At 46.7% G+C, this 23528-nt stretch overlaps 2 protein-coding genes across 2 annotated transcripts in view; one reads left to right on the top strand and one right to left on the bottom strand.

Annotated features, from left to right (window-relative positions):
- SGSM1 (small G protein signaling modulator 1) overlaps window positions 1-9061 on the top strand; it is an 84805-nt gene extending 75744 nt beyond the window's left edge. Inside the window, exons 22-24 of the mRNA XM_004701208.4 lie at window positions 2323-2419; window positions 3642-3809; window positions 7635-9061. Coding sequence (XP_004701265.2) covers window positions 2323-2419; window positions 3642-3809; window positions 7635-7723 — 354 coding nt within the window. The 3' untranslated portion in view covers window positions 7724-9061. The remainder of the gene's footprint in view (window positions 1-2322; window positions 2420-3641; window positions 3810-7634) is intronic.
- Window positions 9062-13101: 4040 nt separating this feature from the next.
- TMEM211 (transmembrane protein 211) overlaps window positions 13102-23528 on the bottom strand; it is a 26330-nt gene continuing 15903 nt past the window's right edge. Inside the window, 3 exon segments of the mRNA XM_030885927.2 lie at window positions 13102-13388; window positions 16229-16274; window positions 16276-16369. Coding sequence (XP_030741787.2) covers window positions 13102-13388; window positions 16229-16274; window positions 16276-16369 — 427 coding nt within the window.

Below are 23528 nucleotides of genomic sequence, written 5' to 3' on the forward strand. Positions count from 1 at the left end.
GAAGGTCAGCCATTCTGAATGACAAAAAATGATTAGTTTTCCTTTTTTAATATCCACAGAGAGATAATTGGCTCTAGTTTTAACCTCCTTAAAATTGTCCATAAGTAAAGACACCGGGATGCTCGAGGAACCTCCCATGGCTGTGGAAAAATAAATAATGATGGACAAGACAAGCGACACGAAAGCGAAACAAACAAACACTGTGACAGGGACGAAACAAAGAAGACAACCACATAGTGTCTGCAGACTCCCCAAGGCGCTGAACGCCTCTCCGTCTGACCAGACCCAGTCTGTCGGAACCCAGGTCCGGCCTCTAACCGGAACTTCCCAGGGGAACAGGAGGACGTCTCCCACTCTGAACCCAACCAGTGACCGCTGTGGCGCGTCCGCCATGGTCGTATTCTGGTCCCAATTAGCACGCCACCCAGAAACCTGTCCGGACAGGACATTAGAAAACTCCTACCTCAAGGTCGGTCCGTGTGTCCGCGGCAGGGCCCATGTTCCCGGACGAGCCCCCAAAATGTTAGATTCGGGAAAGGAAGGCGAGCTCACCTCAGGGGCACAGAATGAACCCGACCACTTGAGATGCTAAAGCGGCAAAAGGAGTTTATTTGCAAGCTTGAGCTGGGCCTTTCCTCCCTCCACTACCCGGCGCAGCGGGGACCCAGCGTCCAAAAGAGAATCGGCCACGAGTGCTTTGGTAGCCTAGCTCTTATAGGGTGGGGGAAACGGTGAAGGTCCCATGTCGTTGTTCCTTGAGTTCATTGGAGGAGCTTCTGGCACCAGCGATGTCCAGCGGTGGTTGGTGAGTAGTTTGCGCGTGCCTCCCTGATTGGTCAATCGGTGGCGGGTTGTTGCTTGAATTCCACTGGTTAGTTCGCAATCAGGTGATGCGTCCCATTGGTCAGTTTGAAACAGGCGATGTCTCATCCGGCAGAGTTGCCTCAGTGACCAGGAACCTGAAACCGAAACTTAGGCCTACCCCAGACTTTGGTTTTATTCAGCCTGTCATGGCGCTGGTGCTGGCAGTTGTAAACCAGGACCCCATATATCACTCTAGCCTAGGCGTTCTTCTCCCCAAGCCTGTTCCCTTGTGTGGAAGGGTAATGGTAAGAGCAGATTCCTGCCTATCCTTGCGCCTCCCCCCCAAAAACCCTAAATTCACTGCCACCGAGTTGATGTTGACTCAGTGACTCCCCTTGGTTTCTAAGACTAACTATTTAGGGGAATAGAAAACTCCCGTCTTTCTCCCTCAGAGTGAATGGTGGTATTGAACTGCCAGCCTTGTGATCAAAGCCCCACACATAAGTACTACATCCCCAGGGGTCCTGTTCCTGCCTACAGACTTCCTATTTGGCACATTTCAGATGAACAGAAGCACACAATGTGGTTCTTTGTGGCTGACTTTTCCCCCTGGCTGCCTTCAAGTTGATTCCAATTCATGGTGAGCCTAAGTCTTGGAAGACGTGCAGCCAGAATGCTCCTTAGAGACGTTGTCTCATGTCTTTTGGACACGTTGTCATGAGAGACCCGTTTCTGACTGGAGAAGGTCATCATGGCTGCCACAGTAGCGGGGCAGTTAAAAAGAGGAAGGCCCTCACAGAGATGGATTGACACGGGGACCGCAACAGGGAGCTAAAACGAAGCAACGATTGTGAGGATGGCCCAGGACCATACCATGTTTTGTTCTGTTGTACAGAATCGAGTCGTCGAGACCTAACGATGACAATGCGTCATTTCAACAGTTTCTTTATGTAGCGCTCCCTGATGTGATAGCACCCATTCTCAGCCTCCTTCTCCAAAAGGTCTCACTGCCATTGATGGTGCTCATGGCCTCCTGAGCTTCTTTCTCATCAAACCTCTCGATTGCTTTGTCACTCGGATCCCACACAGATCCTTCTCAAAAAGAATGCATTGCCCAAGGTAGACATTTAGATAAACTATATTTTGGTTCAAAGAAGACTTCAGGGGGCAGTTTTGGTTTAAGGTTTAATGATTAGCTTGGCGCCATAGCTCCAGAGGTCCATCCATCCTCAATGGCTCCAGAAAATCCACCTTGCCCATTCCTTACCTCCACTGGTTGTTCCAAAGCAACCCCGATGGCACTGTGGGTTAAACATTGGACTAATAACTACGGGGTCGGTGATTCTAGCCCACCAGCCGCTCTGTAGGAGAAAGCTGAGGCTGTCTGCTTCTGTAAAGGTTGACAGCTCCTGAAACCCTAGAGGATTTTTATTTGGTTGTTAAGGGTTCCGTGGTGCCTGGTCTGGGAATGGAGCATTCTTCCCCACAAGGCTGACCGACCTTTCCTTCTTCTGGCAGATCCTGGACTCGGAGCTCTTTGAGCTGATGCACCAGAACGGGGACTACACCCACTTCTACTTCTGCTACCGCTGGTTCCTGCTTGACTTCAAGCGAGGTACCAAGTTCCTCTGGGTGCCTCTCTCCTCATCTTTCTAGCCAAATCTAGGAGAAAGGATACTGTGGGGCCCATTCATTGATTTTCACAGCCAGTGCACCAGTTTTATATATACGGAACACCATGACTCCCATTTTTTGTAGATCAGGAAACAGGCTCAGAAGAACCACATTCAGCGCTAAGAATGGTCGAGTCAGAGTCTCAGCCTTCTTCTGTTTCATCCTCATCCCTGGTCCCTCCTACTCAATTCTACTGCTCAGCAAAGACCAAGAACTCTAAAGGTTATGGATTAGTGAGTAGCTAGTGCTTTGTTTCATTTGTGACTTAGAAATAATGTGTAGCACAGTACATTGCTATGGTGCAAACATGGGGTTCATGCTAATAATAGTAATGGCTAGTATGTTTGGAGGTGTTTACCAAGTGTCAGGCACTGCACTGAGCTGCTTCTGGGTATTTTTCCTTCCATCTTTTACTGAAATTTCCATCACCTCATTATACAGCTGGGGAAAGAGAGGTTCATGGTAGGGAAGAAGAAGCCTAAGGTCACCTTGATAGTGAGGGAGCCAGGATTCAAACCCAGCTGGCCAAACGCCAGATGTCTTACTTTTTCCTACTCCTCTGTTTGTCTCATTACTAGATTTGGATGTATTAGACAGCACTGTCTTTGCACAGGGGGAAAGAAAAATAGGCTTTTAAATAGAGATGGAGGAAGCAGAGAGTGGGGATACTAGTCAAGGGGCAGGAATAAGAAACACAGCTATCGAATCAGTGCCAACACAGCAACCCTAAAGAGTAGACTTGCTCCCTAGGGTTTCCAAAACTGGTAGTCATTATGGGAACAGACAATCTGATCTTTCTCCTGCTGGTGGATTTGAACCCCAAACCCGGAAGTTAGCAGCCCAACATTTAGCACCACAGCATCACCAGGGCTCCTTAGGGGCAAGGCAGTGACAGGTAAGTAATTCAAATGTGCCCATGCTGAAATTGTGCATTCAAGGAACCTATAAACCATCTGGTTTGTATAGCCCATTTTACATGTGGGGGGGGAAACCAAGGCCTCTGGTGATCCAGTGACAGATTCCAGGTCTGTCCACTGCACCCGGCCTGCACTAAACCTTGTGCTCCAGGGAGCACAGCTGGAGGGTTTCTTGAGTTGGGGCGTCAGGGCTGGACTGTGGTCTTTGCCGTTCTATATGTGTCTGTGCTGGTGTCTCCTTGGCAGAACTCATCTACGATGACGTCTTCTCCGTTTGGGAGACCATCTGGGCAGCCAAACACGTCTCATCTGCCCACTACGTCCTGTTTATTGCGCTGGCTCTGGTGGAGGTCTACCGAGACATCATCTTGGAGAACAACATGGATTTCACTGACATCATCAAGTTCTTTAATGGTACCTTGCTGGTGGGAAGGTGGGGCGGGGAGGCTCGTCTGAGGGGCATGACTTCTGGAGAGCCCTGGGAAGGATAAAGCTGTGCTAAGGGGAGCACATAGTGAACAGGATGGAGGTGGGATTGCCTTTGACTACTTCTTTCTTTGAAAAGAAATTGCATTGTGAATGGGATGACGGTTGAGAGAACAGATCCATTTTCCACTCAACCATCCAGACATCTTTTGTTGCATGGATGGCTGTCCCCACCATGGAACACCCCTCATCCTACGTCCTCCCTGTGTTTCCTGTTTCCATTCTGTGGGGGACCAGCTTTTACAACCGTTAAGGGTCCTAAGGAGTGAGTGTGTAATTAAAAGCAAAGAAATAAAGGCCAACAGGTTCCATGGAGCCTGGAACCAGAGAGAGGGACTGTATTCTCTCACAGGCCGATATCATCATCAGGGTGCAAGCCACATCATACACACATGTAACAGAAAGGGCATGTATTAGGGACATACACATCATAGGAAGGGGAGCTAGTAGCGATGTGCAGGTGATGGCAAGGCACATAGAGGGTGCGCAAGTCCTAGAATTAAGATGGCAGCTTAACCTTAGTTGTCCTTGAGCGCTTCTCCAGGGGAACAATCTGATCGGTTTCAGAAGGGAGTGGGCCGTACTGAAGGTGGGGGTGGACAATAGGGTCTGATTGCTCTCAAAGGCAGATAACCTTCAAGTGTACACTAAGCAACCATGAGCTTGTAAGAAGCATCTTAAAATTGGCGTTATTATGGGGGACATTGTGGGGACCTACTTTTAGTAAAGAGAATGTGACTGGAATTCATCTCCAAATCACAAGTGTGAAAGCCTTCCTCCACCAGAGTCTCGGCCTCCCAGAATCCTTAAATGTGGGCGTAGAGAATTTGTCAGCATAACTCTCTTCCCGGTTCTCAGTTTCCCACACCCATTCCTCTCCTCTTTCCTAGCCCTTCTGAACTTGGTCCATAGGTCCATGTTGCTCTTTTTATCTCAAGTGGTTGATGATTCTAAGGAGTTAGTATCTCCCTAGTGCTACTTACTGTTCCTCATAGAGCTGGCTATGGTGTGGCTGACAGTTGAGTCTCATGGGCTGATGAGTCCAGTTCCAGACCTGAAGAGCGACTGAGAGCCATAGTCTTAGGGCGTCTACTAGTTCTTACCTGACCAGTAAGACTGACCTCTTGTAGGATCTTGAGTTTTGTTCCACATTCTTCTCTCACTCTGGCCAGGGTCTTCGAATGGGACCCCTTTCAGAGCAGTTGGTAGTAGTAGCCAGGCACCATCTAGCTCTTCTGGTTTCAGAGTTGTGGAAATTGATGTCCACGGAGTCTGTTTTAGTCCTTTGGACCACAAATGTTCATGTGCCTTTGATTTTCACCATTCTTTTTCCCTCTGGGCAGGGAGAGATCAGTAGTCCCTTCAATTTGGTCACTTCCTGTAACCTTTTCCAGATGGATAAGTTGAAACCTGATTATTCTGAGAACATACTTTACTTGGGGACCTGGCAGAGAGGGCCTGGGTATCACAATCAGGCTCAGGCACAGCCTGGCTCTGCTGTTGACCATGCACGGTCATGTAACTTTCCCTTTCTAAACATCCTCTTGGCAAACACCTTCTTCCTCTCCTGTCAAATGAGCTGGCCCTGTCTGCTTCAGCAGTTTGACCTAGAAAGGAAGATCAGGCATAAGAAGCAGTGGAAGAGGCCTGAAAAAGGCCATCAATTTTGAAACCACACAGAGGTGATGCTAGCCCCAGCTATGCTGCCGGAAGCTGTGTGGCCTTGGACAAGGGCCTCACAGGGCAGCCCTAAGGATTAAATGACGGTGTCCATGAATAAACACCACATGGAACTTGGCCCACAAGGAACCCAGTAAATGGAAGGGAACCCTGCTGGTGTCGTGGTGATGAGTTGGGCTGCGATCCAAAAGGTCAGCAGTCAGAAACCACCAGCTGCTCTGCGGGAGAAAGGTGGGGTTGCTACTCCTGTAGACAGCTAAAGAATCAGAAATGCACAGTGGGGTCACTATGGGTCAGCATTGACCCCATGGCAGTGAGTATGGGTTTTTGCATAGTAATTGTTTTTGTTTTTAATCATAGCACTCATTGAAATCCTAGATTTGGCACGAGGCTGTTACTGATAGAAAAGTCATGTTGTTTAAGGTGCAAACTCGAGTTAGCACTTTTTCTGGTGTCCCACACCTGCACAAAACTATTGGGTTTCCCTCAGCAATTAAAAATCTCCCTGGGTGGGGGTATCCCTCAGAAGTCCTGTGAGTTCATCACAGCCCTCTGGGGTATCTTGGCACAAAGTTGAGGGGCCATGGTCTCAGTGCCGGTGGCACAGTTGAATTAAATGGTGTGCCTCTTCTCTCCGCATAGTGTAATTTCCACTGAACGACTGGGTGGGAGCATGCAAATAGGGTGTGTGTGACTCTCACATGGCCCTTTTTGCTCTCCACGGGGTATAAAGTGAGCCATCTCAGAAGTAGCAATAGGGAATCTCACAGCCATCAAGAAGGAAGCGGGATGAGTAGTTGGAGCACATCAGTGGTCCCTGCCTGGAGAAGCAGAGGAAGCTGCAGAGGCAGCAGTGTCAAGACCAGGAGACAGAGCAGCAGGCTTCCTGGTCCACAGAACAAGCAAAGCTGAGTGCATTTGGCCAGGAGCTGGCTTGCAGAGTGGCATGCCCTTTGGGCATTTATCCGTGCTGAAGGAGTTTTGTAACACTTGCCTGAGCAGGGCAGAGGCCCAGCCGAGAGGCTAAGGACCAGAGAGAGATGTGCCTGTGGGCCCAACTGAGAAGAGGCACGGTGGGCAAAAGAACTGTATCCTTAACATTTCTGCTACTGACTTGTAACCTGTTAGCTTGCCTAATAAGCTCCATAACCATGAGTATTGGATTGTCTGTGAGTTCTGTGTCGCCATTGCAATGGATTATCAAGCCCAGCAGGAAAATAAGGTGCTGTAGGTGGGACCCTTGGTGTCAGAATAGGGTGAAGGAAGTTGGAGGGTGGAGGTACTTCTGATGTCTGCCTTATAGGAATCAGCCTTGGGCTCCTGTGGAGTTGGATTCACCTCCCCACTTTGAAGTCGGGGAAAAACCAAGGCTTCTGATGGTCCAGTGACAGATTCCCGGTCTGTCCACTGCACCAGGCCTGAAGCAGGGAGCATAGCTTTAGGGTTTCTTGAGTTGGGGGTTCGGGCTGCAGTGTAAGCTCTGCCTTTCTGTGTGTATATGTGTGTGTGTGTGTGTGTGTGTGTTTTCTTAGCCTATACACCATTCTTAGAGTGCCTCTTCCCTCTTCTTCGAAGCTCCTTCTTCATAATAAATGGTGACATTTAGGATTATGCAGATTAAGCAGTGGGCTCCTTCTCTTTGGCTCTTGATATCAACATCATTTTCACTCCCCCTCTCCAACCTCCTCTCCTTTCTTTTCTTCCTCACCCCACTCCCTCTTTCTTTCCCTCTCTCTAAACATATAGGACATGCCAATCTTTGTCTCTTTAAAGGATGGCCACTCATTCTTTCTGCAGGAGTGGAGGGACAGAAAATTCCCAGAAATCCATGCCATGTGCCAACAACATTCTGTTGTGCTCAGAGTCACCTAGGGAGGTAGGAAGTGTTATGATCCCACTTTACAGGTGAGGAAACTGAGGCCTGCAGCAGTTTTCCCTCAGAGTTGGCTTCCTGGAGGACTCTGGGATGGAGATGTCCCTCCCACTCCTTCAGGGGCTGGCGGTATGTTGCCAGTCAGACAACGAAAGGAGACTTGTGGGACTTTACTTTCTTTTGCTCTTCTTTTTTCCCAGAAATGGCCGAGCGACACAACACCAAACAAGTTCTGAAGCTGGCCCGAGACCTGGTGTACAAGGTGCAGACTCTGATTGAGAACAAGTAGAGGACACCTTGCCTGGCAGGCTCCGTTCTGTGTCCACCCGCCTGCGCTCTGCTTGGTCTCATGCTGTCTGGAGGCCAAGGTCCTGGCATCTCGCTGCTCACCATGGACTTCCGGGCAACGAGAAGCTTCCCTGTCTTTGGCCTTTGGGCAGGTGGGAGGGGAGACCGGTGTTTGTCCCTTCAGTTCAGCCTTATATTCTCCTGTTTGACCAAAGATCGCCTAGCCTGGGACTTTTCCCTGGCGGGAGTTGAAGATTGGTGGTGGGTAAGGAAGGCAACTTCCTCCTGTTCTCCAGAGAGGCCTCCCCTTCTCTCTGCCACCGCTCAGGGTGATCTGTCAGAGGCACCTTGGGGGGCAAGGTCATTTTGGAAAATGGCTGTGGAAGAGGTCTAGGAGAGCACATTGCTACTACATATGGGGCCTTCTGGGATGTTCTGGGAACATTTTTGAGAATTTTCCAGAATGTTGCTAGAATGCTCTAGAATGTTTGCTAGAATGTTCCAGGAATGTTTAGGAGAATATTCTAGAAGGGTTTTGAGAAGGTTCCAGAACGTGGCTGGCTAGAATGTTTGGAGTGCTGATATACTGCCATGATAATCAGACATGTCTCCAGACGTTTCCAGATGGTCCCTGGGGCCACGATCACCCTGAGTTGAAAGCCACTGGCTCAGAGGAGAGGCACCAATGTCTTTCCTTTCCCACTTTCTGTGTTCTTGAGCCACGCAGTGCCCCAGGGCGCCCCCACACGAGCCTCACAGGGAGCCCCTCACACTTCTTTCTTGGGGTCCTGGATCCCAATTCTGTGTATCTCATTTTGCCTCCTCTGCCTGCGGGCCGGGGGGAGGGACGGGACCAGGAGATGCTTTATTTTGCCTTCTTTTGAAGAAAACTGGTCACGCTTAAGAAGTTTCTGGAGGTGTGAGCTAGTCCAAGCTCCCGCAGGCCCTGCCTGCTACCTGCTTCCCACCACCTACACCTCTGTGTCTCTGCTTCCGCAGACCCAGAGGCCTGACTGGGTGTATTGGTGAAAGCCATTTGTTCAGTTGGGGGGAGGGGGGAGGCAGGATGTTTTCTCAGTGCCCTGCTAACTCAGGACCAAGAAGGCAGAGGTTAGGCTGGGGGAAGCAGTGTGGGGAGTGTTCTTCTTGAAAAGCATCTCCTGCTGTCGCTGGTTGGGGCCAGGGGATGGCTAGGTCTCAGCACAGCCCCCTCCACATCTCACACACAGGCTCAGCGATCCCTGAACAGACCAGAGATTATCGAGTGAATCCTCTCCTCCAATTCCAGGCTTCTGGTCAGCGCTTGTATCTGGAGAGCCCACAAAGAATTGGGGGACACCGGGGGTGGGGTTGGGGGTGGGGGTGGGGTGGGGAAGAATGCACTGCGCAGGAAACCTGCCGCCTACTGGGAAGTCCGAGAATGGCAGTTGTGATTTCGGAGAAGGGGAGCCAGGCCACCTCTACTTGACCATAGAGCTGCGCACCAGAGGTTTCCTGTGGCAGAATTTTGGGAAGTAGAATTGCCAGACCCTTCTTCTGAGGCATCTTAGCATGAGTTCAAATCCCCTGCCAGTTATCTCTGACTCATGGAGACCCTGTGCTCTATACTTCACTACCACCACCCCTCCCCAGAGGCTGATGTTTTTGGAAGGAGCTCCCAGAGCCTTTCTGGGTGGAATCAAACTGCCAACTTTTGCGTTAGCAGCTGAGCATGTTTAGCCTGTGGAGCAGGGAGGAAGTGGATACAACACATGGGCCTACCAGGAGGCAGGGGCATATCCTGCCCTTGTGTCTGGGTGAAAGTCTCTTGGAGACAGTTTTGCTTGGAGACAGTGAGTGCCTTCAGCTGTTCCTGAACTACTGACCTCAGCATGAGTGGGGCCTCTGGGGGCAGCACAGAAGAGGCTTAGGCTAGCTTGTGTCACAGGGTGCCTGAGAGGGAGAGCTGAAGCTTTAGTTGCCTTTCCAGGTCCTGCTGCTTATCCCACCCTGGTAAAGCCCAAAGAGGAGAGGAGAGCAGGCTTCTAGCTATCTGATTCGCCTCCTCTCACTCACCCTCCTCCACTAAACTGCCAAGCAGAGGTAAAGCACAGGAGAGGGCCCTCCAGATAACTAACGTCTTTGGCCATTCCACTAGTCTCTCTGAAGGAGATGACTTCAGCAGGATCTGGACCCAGGATGGACCCACTCTTCTTTCTCTTAATGTGGACACATAGCACAAGACCCCTTCTCAGCACCCTTGACCTGGTGTTCCTAAGAGCCCCTGTGGTTGTGATTTGGAATAGCTAATATTTATTTAGTGTGCTGTGCTTCTTTGGCTCTTTGCACACTGTGTGTGTGCACATGTGTGTGTGTGTGTTCGTGTGTCCTGGGATGTCATTCCTAGGAGGCCTTCTGTCCATTGAATGCCCCCTTTCAATGTTGCCAACATATCTTCTAAATGTTTATTGCAGAGTTGTGTCTATATAGAGAAAAAAAAATATATATATATACACAGAGAGAACTATGTGACTCCTGGTTCTTTTCCTTCTTCTTCTTTGTTGTTTGGAGAATTGGTGGTGGTAGTGATCTTCAATTGAAATAAAAGCAGTATTTGCTTCTGTAGATCATGTCCTCATTCCCCCAGTAACCCCCTACCCAAATGAGAACAGACTCTTGTGACAACTGTCCAGCATTTTCCTGATGAGTCCAAAGCAGGTGAATCTCTCACCCCTTGTATCAGTCAGCTCATGCCACAAGCAATGCTGTGTAACAAACCACCCTTAAGAAGCTGTGCCTGGAAACAGCTAAGTGTGTAGCTCAAGATTCTGAGGGTCAACAGCAACAACAACAAAAGCCATTTCCTCACTTCACAATGGCTGACAGTCACATCTGTGTCTGTCTACATCCCTCCTCCCCAGTAACTCAGTAGGCAGAAGGCTGCAGATACATGCTGGAATGATGGGAGAGATCAGCCTGAGTTTATCTCTGTCTCACCAAACTAAAGCCAAATGCACACTCATCAAATTGATCCTGCCTGAGCAACTCTAAAGGACAGCATAGAACTGCCCCTGCGGGTTTCTGAGACTGTGACTCCACGGGAGCAGAAAGTCTCATTTTTCCCCTGTGGAGTGGCAGGTGCTTTCAAACTGTTGACCTTGTAGTTAGTAACCTAACTCATAACCCACTATGCTACACCCATCAAGCAAAGGATCTTCTTTCCAGTTTATGACCAAACCAAAAGCAGCACACTGCCTTCGAGTTCCTGAGACTGTAAATTGTAAGGGGAGCAGGAGGTCTCCTCTTTCTCCCGAGGACCAGACTGTAGATAGCAGCCCAACCCTGGGCTCACAGGCACTTGTGAAATATCTGATGAAGAAGGTTCGTGGTTCAAATCCACTCAACAGCCCTGTGAAAGAAACACCTGGGGATCTGCTCTGTGAAGAGTATGGCCAAGAAGAAACCCACGCCACTATGTCAGAGTGCAACTGTGAGCCATACGATTTTCAGTGACTGGTCTTTTTGAAAATTGCTGGCCAAGCCTTTCTTAGAAGACTCTGCTGGGTGGCTTTGAGCCTCCAGCCTTTTGATTAACACGTAAGCGCATCAACTGTTTGTACCACCCAAGGAGTCCGTCATGGTAATACCATGCTTGCTGACATCCAGCGGGTCCCAGACATGTTGTCCAGATGAGGGAGACCATTCACACAAAGGTAGAATGATGCCCAAGTGTTTATGATGTGCAGAGTTTTAAAAAGGATATGGGAGATTGTGCAAAACTGTTACAAATGCATAGTTGCCAGCAGATCGATACATACTCCAGAGGGGGGGTTACCGGAGGTTGAATCAGGCCAGGCTGTCAGAAAGAATAACATTTGGAGGTCCTAAAGGCTTGTCTTAAAGCAAGCAGCCATCTAAGTGAGGTGTCAGCTAAGTCTACATGGAAGACACACAGCAGCCTGTGTGATCCAAGGATTGTTTACTGCACGCAGTTTGCAAAAGGCTATGAATACCAATGAAAGCCCAAAATCTATTTGCAAAGCCCCCACGTAGAGTAGTCTTTCTGTCTTTACAGAAGCAGGCTGTCATATCTTTTGAGGAGTGGCTGCTGAGTTTGAACCACCAGCCTTTCATTAGCAGCCCCATGCTAACCCTACTGTGCTACCAGTAATAAGTGCCAGATGCTGAGTTAAATGATTATTTACATAGAGCATCTCAATCGAATTCTTATAACAACCCTTTGAGGTTGGTATAATTTCAAGTTCTGTTTTACAGAACAGAAAATGGAAGCCCAGAGTGGGTGGCTTGTTTGAGATTACATAGCAGAAGTGGTATTTGAACCTAGGGATGTGGTGATGGTGCACAATTCTAGGGTAGGGTCTCGTTTTATTGTGCTCTTCTCAGGAGATTGATACATGGAGATTTGGTTTACTTGGATCCACAATCAGCAGTCATGGAAGCAGCAGTCAAGAAGTCCAATGACGTAGTCTTCTGGACAGATCTGCTGCCCAATACCTCCTTAAAGTGTTAAAGAGCAAAGTTGAAGCCTGAGGTGCACCTGAGTTGAGTCATGGTATTTTCAGTCACCTCATATGCATGTAAAAGCTGGACCAAAAATAAGGAAGACCAGAGAAGAACCAATGCATTTTGAATTATGGTGTCAGTGAAGAATATTCAAAGCACATGGACTGCAAGAAGAACAAACACGTCCTTGTTGGTAGAAGTGTTAGATCTCTCAGGGAGAGACATACCTCGGTCCTTGGCTCCGCACGAGAAAGAATTCACGCTGAAGCCTGGTTTGTGATCCAAGTGAGTTTCATGAGCGTTAGAAGAGCTTTCAGGTGTACACAGGCACACACAGGGCTCCTCACGAACATGCAGCCTGCCTGGAAACTGCTCGTAAAGTCACGCGGTCGACTCCAGGCTCCTGCCTTTTCAATGATTCTGCGGGGAGGCATGGTGGACAACCCTGGTCGACCCATTGGCTGAATTTAATTCACCTGGCCTAGGTGGGCCAATCCAGGTGCAGCACCCACCCAGGTGTACCTGGTGGGAAACCTGAACCTCTGAGCATGTGCAGTGTGCCACTCCTTGGTTTTCATAGCTCGGAAATCTGGGCATGTGTAATGGACGTGTAATGGATGTGTAATGGCCCCAGCCCTTAAGCTAGACTACCTAACAGAAGCACAGCCAGAATGCTCCAGAGAAACAAGGATGGCGGGACTTGGCTGCATGGGCTTTGGACATGTCCCCAGGAGGGACCAGTCCCTGGGAAAAGACAGAGGTAGAGGGTTAGCAAAAATAGATGGGTTGACTCCATGGCTGCAACAGTGGGCTCAAACATAACAATTGTGAGGATGGTGCAGGACTGGACAGGGTTTCAGCCTGTGGTGCCTGGGATCACTGTGAGTTGGCACTGACCCCATGACACCTAACTTTGCTGGTCTCTGGTTTAAAGGTGATAGTCGCGGTGTCACTGGAGAAGAAGATGGTCTTCCCCTGAACCTCGGTTTTCCAGGGACATCCAATGACGGACAGGAGATTGGCCAGGACTACACTGAGGATGGCTGTCACCTAGCCCCAGCCCGGTTGGCACTGCCCACTGTGGTCTACGGAGGAGGCTTTCTTGCTGAATGGGGAGGCCAAGCTTATGGGGAAAAGCAGCAGGCCTACGACAGTGGCTATATCTGGAGACGGCAGGAAGGAAGTTTGATATGTCAGAGTGCTCTGGACTTTCTACCCCAGGTTTTGTTTCACTCACCCAATCATTTCTTTTTCAGCCTGAAACTTCCTCTATTTGTCTACTTACTGATTGATTCTTTCACCCGCTTGCCAACCATCCAATTATATTCCAACTACCCATTATCTCCATCCTCCTTCCACCTTTCCATTTACCTACCCATCTGTCCACCCACTGACCCATCCATTCACCTCCATCCTGCATCATCTAACCATATTCCAATCCAATCATGACTTTATCCACCTTTCAATTTACTCATCCATTCATCCATGCTTCCATTCATCTACTGCCATCATCCATCAACCCTATTCCAACTCACCCATTTTCCTTTTCCATCATCCATCCACCCCTTCATTCATCCACCCATCTTTCCATCTACCCTTATCCACTGATCCTTTCAGCCTTTCACCTACTCACTTACCCACCCATCCAACTCAAGCATATAATGACCCACTCACCCATCTATGGACACTGATGATCTGCAGAGGTGGTCAGGAACCCTCCTGGTTGCCATGCCTACTCTCAACACAGCAGACGCCAATGACCCTCATCCTCACTTGCCAATCTACTTGTGGTTCACTGTAGAAGGTTTGCTCACTGTACCTAACAGGATAAAACTAAAATGCATACATTTAAAGAATGTGCCAGCCTCACTTAAATGTAACATTCTATAAGTGAACAAAACAATATTTTATGCTTAATAATTTCAGTTAATTAAGCACTTATACCATAATCTTATGAATTTCCCCAGCTATGAAGGTTTGTAAAATAACCACTTCATGCCTTTATCCAATTTCTATACTGCCATCAACCCAGTGCTCTGAGGACACAATCATATTCTTTCATGTGAAGCAACTTCATTCCAGTTGGAATCTTGTGAGTCTGCATCCATAAGCAAAGTCAAATCAGAACAGGCCATCCATAAAGCCACCAGCAGTATGCACCAGTTCATAGGCTCAAAAACATCTTCTCTTCATCTGGTTGAGGTGGGATTCTCGCCAGGTGACCATTGGCAGCCTTGCCTTTAGACCATGTGCCCCATCACAAATTCTCAACAACCTTGTGCTAGGCCATGAACTTCAGACCAGTCAACTTGCTCTCGCTTTCTCCTCTAATCCTTGTGAACCAGGTCCACGGGTGTCAGTGACCAGACTCAACCCATCTCTATTGCTGCATTTCTCTCACTTCCACTCAACAGGTGGATCCAGGGGGTCACCTAGCAAGTATTTCAGCCTGCCCACAGGCTCTCTTTAACAGTTCAGTCCTAGAGAGGAGAGTTCCTTTTATGTTCCAAATTTTTCCAGCCTCAGGCACAAACCACTAGTTCAAAATTCAAAAAGCTAGAGTGCCTTTTTCCTTCAATCTATCAACAGCCCTCTAGGCAAGTCTCTTCACCTTCGAATGTCCTGTGCACTCAAAACACTGGATGGGGCTTATCATTTCAGAGCCTTCTTTGCAGGTGTGTCCTAACCCATTTAAATTCCAATTTAATGGCTGAAGACAAGTAGTCTGACCAACTCTCTATTTTTATTTCCCAATAGTCATTTCTATCAATAATTATATCAGTAACAATAGACAGAATAAAACAGTATAAACCTAGTAGAGCCAGATCCTTATCTATCTTATCTTAATCATTATCTAAACTATTCCATCCATCGGTACAAAATATGGCCTCATGCTTCTGACTGCGCCAGCGCCTTCTGTCAGCCATTTTGACCTTCTGTCAGCCCTTTTCACTAAGCAGCATGGTCTCTGAGAAATTGAAAGAGTGATTTCATCCCCTGAGCTCAAAATATACATTTATCACATTCGTTTTCACCATTTCAAACAGGAATAACCAAAGACAACAGCCAAACAAAAGAATCAAACCTTTAACTTCCCATATTCTTTCCAGAAAACAACCCAGTAAACTGCATGGCCATATCGGACCCTGGCTGGACAAAGGAGAAAACTACCACGAGGCAGAGGTCAGACAAGCATCCCCTCCATCTTCATGATTGGTTTCTCCAGCACAGTGGTTCTCAGACTTCCTAATGTCGCGAGCCTTATTACAGTTCCTCATGTCATGGGGACCCCAACCATAAAATTATTTGCGTTGCTACTTCATAACTGTAATTTTGCTACTGTTATGAATTGGGAGACCCCTGTGAAAGGGGTCGCGACCCACAGGTTGAGAAACCCTGCTCCAGTACCTCACTCCCAAGGTACCATAATGTGTTAGTCCTCAACGTGGCAGATAGAGCAGGACCTGCTTGGCCACTTGTGGTCAGCAGACTCCCTGGTTGCCTGTTATTACCATTATCCATGCAGGGGGTGGTGGAGAATTCACTGAATGGGAGTTACAGACAAGGCCAGGACTAATCCAAACAGTAAATTGGAGAAAGACATCCTTGCTGGGCCAGTACAGCTCTGCAGGTTCACAACCCTGCAAGTGGAGCATGAGCTAGAGTTCAGTATTGTCTTCTCATCCTCGGCTGAGGACGCACAGGTTGTTCAGTGCACAACTAGTGATGATTGCTAGAAGAGATAGAGGAGAGAGAAAAGCAAAGTGGGACAGATTGTTGGGACTGAGTGTGCTAAAGACAAGAGTGGGTGGCACTAAGGATGCCTCTCCATTTCTAACTTGCTCAAGGCCTAGGAAAAATCTGTAATACTAGACTTCATCTTTGGAAATGATCAAGGGGGTGGGGCAAGCTGTGTTTAGAAGCTCATTCATTCATTCATCCACCCATCCATCCATTCTACAAATCGGTCTAGAGTGCTTTCTCTGTGCCAGTAGATTTTTACCTGCTCTTGACTGCACTCCTGGAGCTGGGCCACTGCCCCTTTGTGGGCCACAGACCTTTGGGTGACAGGACCCAGGACAGAAGAAGGATTGAATTGAAGGCCAACAGGAGCCAGCCAGCCAGGAGCATCACAGCTGAGACCCACCAGGCAGAAAAAAGAAGGAAGGTGCTGGCTGAAACTACTGGCCAATAGGAGGCTTGTGCTCCATCAGACCCATTTGATACACAAACAGACTGAAGTCTAGGAAGTGGGAATTATTTGCCTCAAGGTACACAGCTAATGAAGTGGTTGAGTCAGACTAAAGATCCAGGTCTACCCTGTTCTATTGCTGTTAGGTGTCATCAAGTAGGCTCTCACCCACAGCGACCCTCCACACAACAGAATGAAACACTGCATGGTCCTGTGCCACCCTCACAATTGTTCCTATGCCTGAGCCCACTGTTTCAGCCACTGGCTCAATCCATGTCGTACAGGTCTTCCTCTTTTTTGCTGCCCCTCCACTTGAGCTTCTAAACATGGTCAGGGACTGGTCTCTCCTGATAATATGTCCAAAGTATATAAGATAAAGTCTTGCCATCCTTGTCTCTAAGGAGTAATCTGGCTTTACCCTCCCACACTCCACCTTTATCTCATGTACCACCATTGCCATTGAGTTGAATCGTCCAACGCATAGGGACACCATATGTGTCATGGTAGAACTGTGCTATGTAGGATTCCCAATAGCTATTTTGTTTTCAGAAGTAGGTTATCAGACCTTATTTCTGAGGCACCTGTGAGTGGACTTGAACCTCCATCCTTAGCAGCTGAGCATATTGCTTTTCTATCCGTCTGGGGTCTTAAAGGCTTGAAGATAATCAAGGGGCCCTCTAGCTCAGAAGCAACGAAGCCCACATGAAAAAAATCACACCAGCAGTGTGATCACAAGGTGTCGAAGGGATCAGGTATCAGAACAAAAAATCATATCATTGTGAATGAGGAGGAGTGCAGAGTAGAGACCCAAAACCCATCTGTAGGCAACTGGATATCCCCTTACAGAAGGGTTGTAGTGAGGAGACAAGCCATTCAGGGCGCAGTATAGCACTGATGAAACATACAACTTTCCTCTAGTTCTTTAATGCCCCCCCACTATCATGATCCCAATTCTACCTTACAAATCCAGCTGGACCAGAGGATGTACACTGGTACAGATCAGAACTGGAAACACAATGAATCCAGGACATAAACCCCTCAGGACCAATAATGAGAGTAGCGATACTAGGAGGGTAAGGGGAAGGTGGGGGAGAAAAGGGGAACCAATCACAATGATCTACATATAACCCCTTCCCTCGGGGATGGACAACAGAAAAGTGGGTAAAGGGAGACATCGGACAGTGTAAGACATGAAAAAATAATAATTTGTAAACCATCAAGGGTTCGTGAGGGAGGAAGGGTGGGGGAGGGAGGGGGAAAATGAGGATCTGATACCAAGGGGTCAAGTAGAAAGAAAATGTTTTGAGAATGATGATGACAACAAATGTACAAATGTGCTTGACACAATGTATGTATGTATGGATTGTAATAAGAGTTGTAAGAGCCCCCAATAAAATGATTTAAAAAAAATCTTCTGCTATCTCATAGAATCACCAGGAGAAACACCGTTAGGTGCTGTCATACCATCTTTGGAATGGTCAGGTTTGATGGCTGTGAATTCTTCCTTAGAGCGATTGGACTGGAGTCTTCACCTACCCTCTGCACTGTAGATTTTGGTGACCCTCGTTACATAGCTCACGGGCTGAAAGGGCAGCCAGTTAGAGATGCAGTTTGCACACTGCACAATTCCAGGCATCAATTACTTTATGTTTATCACAGATTTGTGTATTGACTAAGACAATATTCCAGCAGGTACATGTGGGCTAGAAGCTGCCTTCAGAACCATTTTGCACATTTTCTAAAATACAGGTACCAGGCCCACCCCATACTTTTGGGTGAGGTTCAGAATTTGGCATCATTTTGCACAGTTCCACAGGTGATTGTGAAGAGCTATCAAGTTTAAGAAAATCACCCAAAACACAACTACAGGAAACCAGAAGAGACTTATCTAAATGGAAGAATATATCATATTCATGCATCGGAAAACTTAGCATTGTGAAAAGCCAATACATCCTAAAGTGATCTGCAGATATAGTGAGATCCTGATCCTGATACCAGCATCATTCTTTAACGAGAAAGAAAAGTCTTTCTTTTTATAAAAGCCAACTTTATAGGGCAAGAACAGATACTCTGGATAAGCAAAGCACTACTAAAGAAGTACAAAGTAGCTGGTCTCATGCTTCCCAGTCTCACACCTACTACCCAATACCCTAAAGAACTGAAGCATACAGTATGATCAGATATGTGCACACCTATGTTCATTGAAGCACTATTCACCATAGCAGGAAGATGGAAACAACCTAAATGCTCAGGAGTGGGAGGATGGAGAAATAAACTTTAGACACAGAATAGAATGCTGTGCATCTCCAAAGAAAAATAGCAAAACTGTGACACATTGCATGACATAGATGGGTTTTGAGGACATTATGCTGAGTGAAATTAGTCAATCACAAAAGGACAAGTATGGTACCACTGTTAGAAGAGAAAAAAATCAAGATAAAGGTTTTGATACTAAAAAACAAACAGACAAACAGGCTTTAGTGGTTATCAGAGGCAGGGAGGGATGGAAAAAGAGGAAATATCGGCTAGAGATGTTAATGTGGCTGACGGAGAAGACGATATCCTGCATGAGGGAGAAGAGAAAAGATGGGGCGGGCAAGCTAATTGATATGTTTCTTAAGTCGTTGAATATAAAAATGAAGATCTGAAATGCTTACCCCCACATAATTCACCATAAAAATTTAAACAAACAAACACAGCCCTAGTATACAGACATGGTAATTGAAGCAGGCTGGTACTCATACATTGACTGCCATCAACCAGTGGAACAGAATTTAGAACCCAGAAGTAAATCCATCCACTTTAAGGACAGCTGATCATTGACAGAGGGTTGAAAGCCACTAAATGGGGGAGAGAGTTTCTTTAACAAACTAAAAAACCTCACAGCTAAAAAATGGCACACTCAGTGCCGACTCAGAGTGATTCTCTAGGACAGGCTAGAACTGCTCCTGTGAGTTTCCAAGGCTGTAACTGTTTGCCAGGGTTTGAATTGCCAGCCTGCTGGATTGCAGCCCATTGTGTAACCACTATACCACCAGGGCTCCTTTAACAAAAGGGTCTAGCAAAACTAGATGTCCATTTGCAGAAAAATGAACCAAGGTCCGTATCTCCCAACAGCTACAGAAACTAACTCAAGGTGGTTCAAAGACTTCAGTGCAAAATCTCAAACTATGAAGACCATCCAAGAAAAAACAGGGGCAGACTTAGGGCCCTTCATACATGCCACAAATGCTCTATCAAACTAAAAGCACACTAACATCGGGAGACGACTTAAATGACTGGGCCTCCTAAAAATGAAACCCTGCAGCTTCTCAGAAGATGCTATCAAGAGTCAAAAAGAGAACCTACAGACTGGGAAAAGGTTTGTTGGCAAGGACATAGCAGAGAAAGGGCTAATATCTAAAATTTACAGAAAACATCTACACTTCAACCACAAAAAGACAAACAATCCACTTAAAATTGGCAGAAGATATGAACAGACACTTTGTCAAAGAAGATACTCAAGCAACCAACAAACATGAAGACACGCTCACACTCATTAGCCATTAGAGAGATGCAAATCAAACTACAATGGCACATCATCTCTCTTCAGCATGAACAACAGAGTTCCTGTGTTAGTCCCGTAGACTGGAGAAACAAATCCATAGAAACTCACATGTGTATAAGAAGTAGTTTTATATATAAGAGCAATTGAACATTGAGAAAACATCCCAGCCCAGTCCAGATCAAGTCCGTAAGTCCTATATTTGCCCATATGTCCCATGCCAATCTATAAAGTCCTCTTCAGACTCATGAAACACATTCAATGACGCCGAATGCAGGAAGATCACAGACCAGTGGGTTGGAAGTCTTACTGATCCAGTGGCATTGTAAGCATCTCAGCACTGGAAGGGCTCTCCACGTGGCTTCTCCTCTCCAGAGGTCTGGCTCCATCAGCTTCGCTCCATGTGTCTTCTCCACAGGGATGTCTCCCAGGGAGTGAGCAGAGAGAGAGAAGTCTTCCACCTCCAAGGAGGAAAACCCAGATTTCCCAGAATTCTCAGGAGAAAGTCATGCCCACACATTGGCCTCATTGGCTATGATCTGATTGACATATTGGGCTTCACTCCTTCACGTTTAATCCTCTCAAGTCCTAAATTGACATTAGATTATGTAACTACCACAGTTCCCCCAAAATAACAAAACAGAAAACAAATGTTGGCAAGTATGTGAAGAGACTGGAACCCTCATAGCTGTTGGAATTGTAAAACGGCACCACCACTGTAGAAAATGATCTGGTGTATCTTCAAAAGGTGGAATTAGAAATGCCATTTGGCCCAGCAATCTCACTACTTATACATACCCTAGAGAAATAAGAACCCAGACATGAATACATCGACGCACACCCACCGTCATCGCTCAACATTATTTACAATAGCAAAAAGATGGACCCAACCCAAGTTCCATCGACGGATGAATGGATAACCCAACCTTGGTACACAATGGACTACACTACAACATTAAGGAGTGACAACGAATCTGTGAGACACCTGATAACATTTCTCAACCTAGAAGACATTGTTGTTATTGTTAGGTGCCATCAGGATGGTTCAACCCGTGACAACCCCATGTATAACCGAGCCCCGCACCACCGTCACCATGGTTCTTCTGTTTCAGCCCATTGCGGCCGCCACTGTGTCGATCCTTCTTGTTGAGAGTTTTCCTTCCTCTTCTTTCCGCCCTTTCACTGCCCATCTACTCTCCCAAGCATGATGTCCCCCAGGGCTTTGCTTCCATTGACAGCATGTCCAGAGTGCGTGAGACCAAGTCTTCTCAGCCTCACTTCTAAGGAACATTCTGGCTATCCTTCTTCCAAGATAGATTTATTTGTTGTTGTTGTTGTTGTTTTTTTGGCAGCCCCTACTACTTTTAATGTTCTTCATCAGCACCATAATTTAATCCATTGATTCTCCTCTCTTACATGCATATGAAGTGATGGAAAATACTATGACTGTGTCAGGTGAATTTTAGTCTTCAAAGTTATATCTTTGCTTATCAACACTTTAAATAGATTAGAAGACGTTAGGCTGAGTGAAATTAGTCAGTCAAACAACAAGATATTTACTTATACACCATGAAAAACCGTCTTTGAAGGTTACTAGACTAGAGGGTATGGGAGGGTAAATCAGTAACTAGAGAGTAGATATAAGACGGGGGAGGTCAACATTAAAAGAAAAAGGCAAAGGAAAATACTGGGAAGAGCCCAAGAGTTAAAGGCAACAAAGGCAAATACTTAAATATATAATCCGACAGAGGTAAATCCTACTACATGCAACAGAGGTAATTTCTATGAATACAGTCCAGCCATAACAGTAATCTATGTGTGGATACATAGACCCTCAAGCTGAACATCCATGGGACCAGCCTATGGAGATACGTAGGTTTGATAGAGGATACTTCTGTATTTGTATTTATGTGTTTCAAATATATCCATGAATATATTAGAACATACCGGGCCAGAGTTATGGAAATTTCTTAAACATAACCAAATTTCTTCAACTAGTTGAAGGAATAAGTCATCAGGCAAGCCTGGGACCACAGACTTGGAGGACATCAATGTCAATTGGCATAACATAACCCACTAGACCCTGCTCTACATGCTACTTTGGTGAGCAGTAACTGGGTCTTAGAACCTTGTGAGAGGCCATCTTTGGTGGAACTTTTGGACTCCCACTGACCAGAGAAAAGAAGAGTGGAGGGAATCGAAGATTCATGGAAGCAATTATTCCAATGGACTCATGGATCCACAACCCTGAGACCAGAAACACTAGAGGTGCTGGCTTTCACTGCCCACAGCTCTGAAAGGAATCACCAGAAGATATCCTGGGTGAAATGAGAGAAATGTATGGAACAAAACTCAGAATTAACCAAACGGCCAGGCTTACGGGTCTAATAGAGACTGGTGGAACACCTGAGACGATCATCGTTAATCACCATTCCTGCCTGGAGCAGAACTTACTGTGGCTTAACGTTCAGCCCACCAACAGACAGTCCTATTAAGGGAACAGTAGCCCCAGTGAGGTATGTACTCCTTAGAAGGACCAACCCTGTGAGAGCCCAAGAGCAGCATTTGCCCAGGGAAAAAGCTCAGGAGGCAGGAAAGGGGATAAATGGCAATGGGAAACACAGGGAGGACATGGGAAGAGTGCTGTTACAGTGTCGAGGATAGCAAATCAATAACCACTTCCTGGATGCATTTCCTTTTTAATTATGGTGTGTGAATATCACTGCATCATACAGAAGAAGCCCTGGTGATGCTGTGTGTTAGGTATTGGGCTGCTAACCAAAAGTTCTGTTGTTCCCTGGAGACACAGTGTGGGAATTGCGCCCGATCTGATCCCACCACACCGGCAAAACACTGAGGGCATGCAACAGAGCAGTAAGGGGAACAGAGCAACAAAGTCCCCAGGGAATACTGAAAATAGACTTTGGGGCCAGGGCTTGGCACCCCATCAGACTCAAATGGAAAACACTCCTAAAGGCCAACAAACAGTCCTTGAACTAACTACAAGCTTTTCTTTTTTGTTGTTGTTGTGTTGTGTTTTTTTGGTTTGTTTTTGTCATTGATTATTTGTTGTTGTTTTGTTTTCTTTTGTTGCTTGGCTTTTTTCTGTCTTGTTTTTGTTTATGTTATTATCTCCGCAGATCTATCTAAATAAGATAGACTGGATGAACAATCTGGAGGAGAAAACAACGGGACCGACAGTTCCGGGGGGACATGGGAGAGGAGGAGGTGGGGGGAAAGGAAGTAGTTTTAACAAACCCAGGGACAAGGGAAAAACAAGTGATCCAAATCGGTGGTGAAGAGGGTGTAGGAGGCCTGGTAGGGTGTGATCAAGCGTAATGTAACCGAGAGGAATTACTGAAACCCAAATGAAGGCTGAGTATGATAGTGGGACAAGAGGAAAGTCAAAGGAAATAGAGAAAAGCACTAGGAGGCAAAGGGCATTTATAGAGGTCTAAATAAAGGCATGTACATATGTAAATATATTTATAATGAGGATGGGGAAATAGATTTATGTGCATATACTTATAGGTTTAGTATTAAGGTAGCAGATGGACATTGGGCCTC

This window comes from Echinops telfairi, unplaced genomic scaffold (genome assembly GCF_000313985.2).
Source record: "Echinops telfairi isolate 266 unplaced genomic scaffold, ASM31398v2 ScPeMD7_70;HRSCAF=299, whole genome shotgun sequence".
NCBI classification, from domain to species: Eukaryota; Metazoa; Chordata; class Mammalia; order Afrosoricida; family Tenrecidae; genus Echinops; species Echinops telfairi.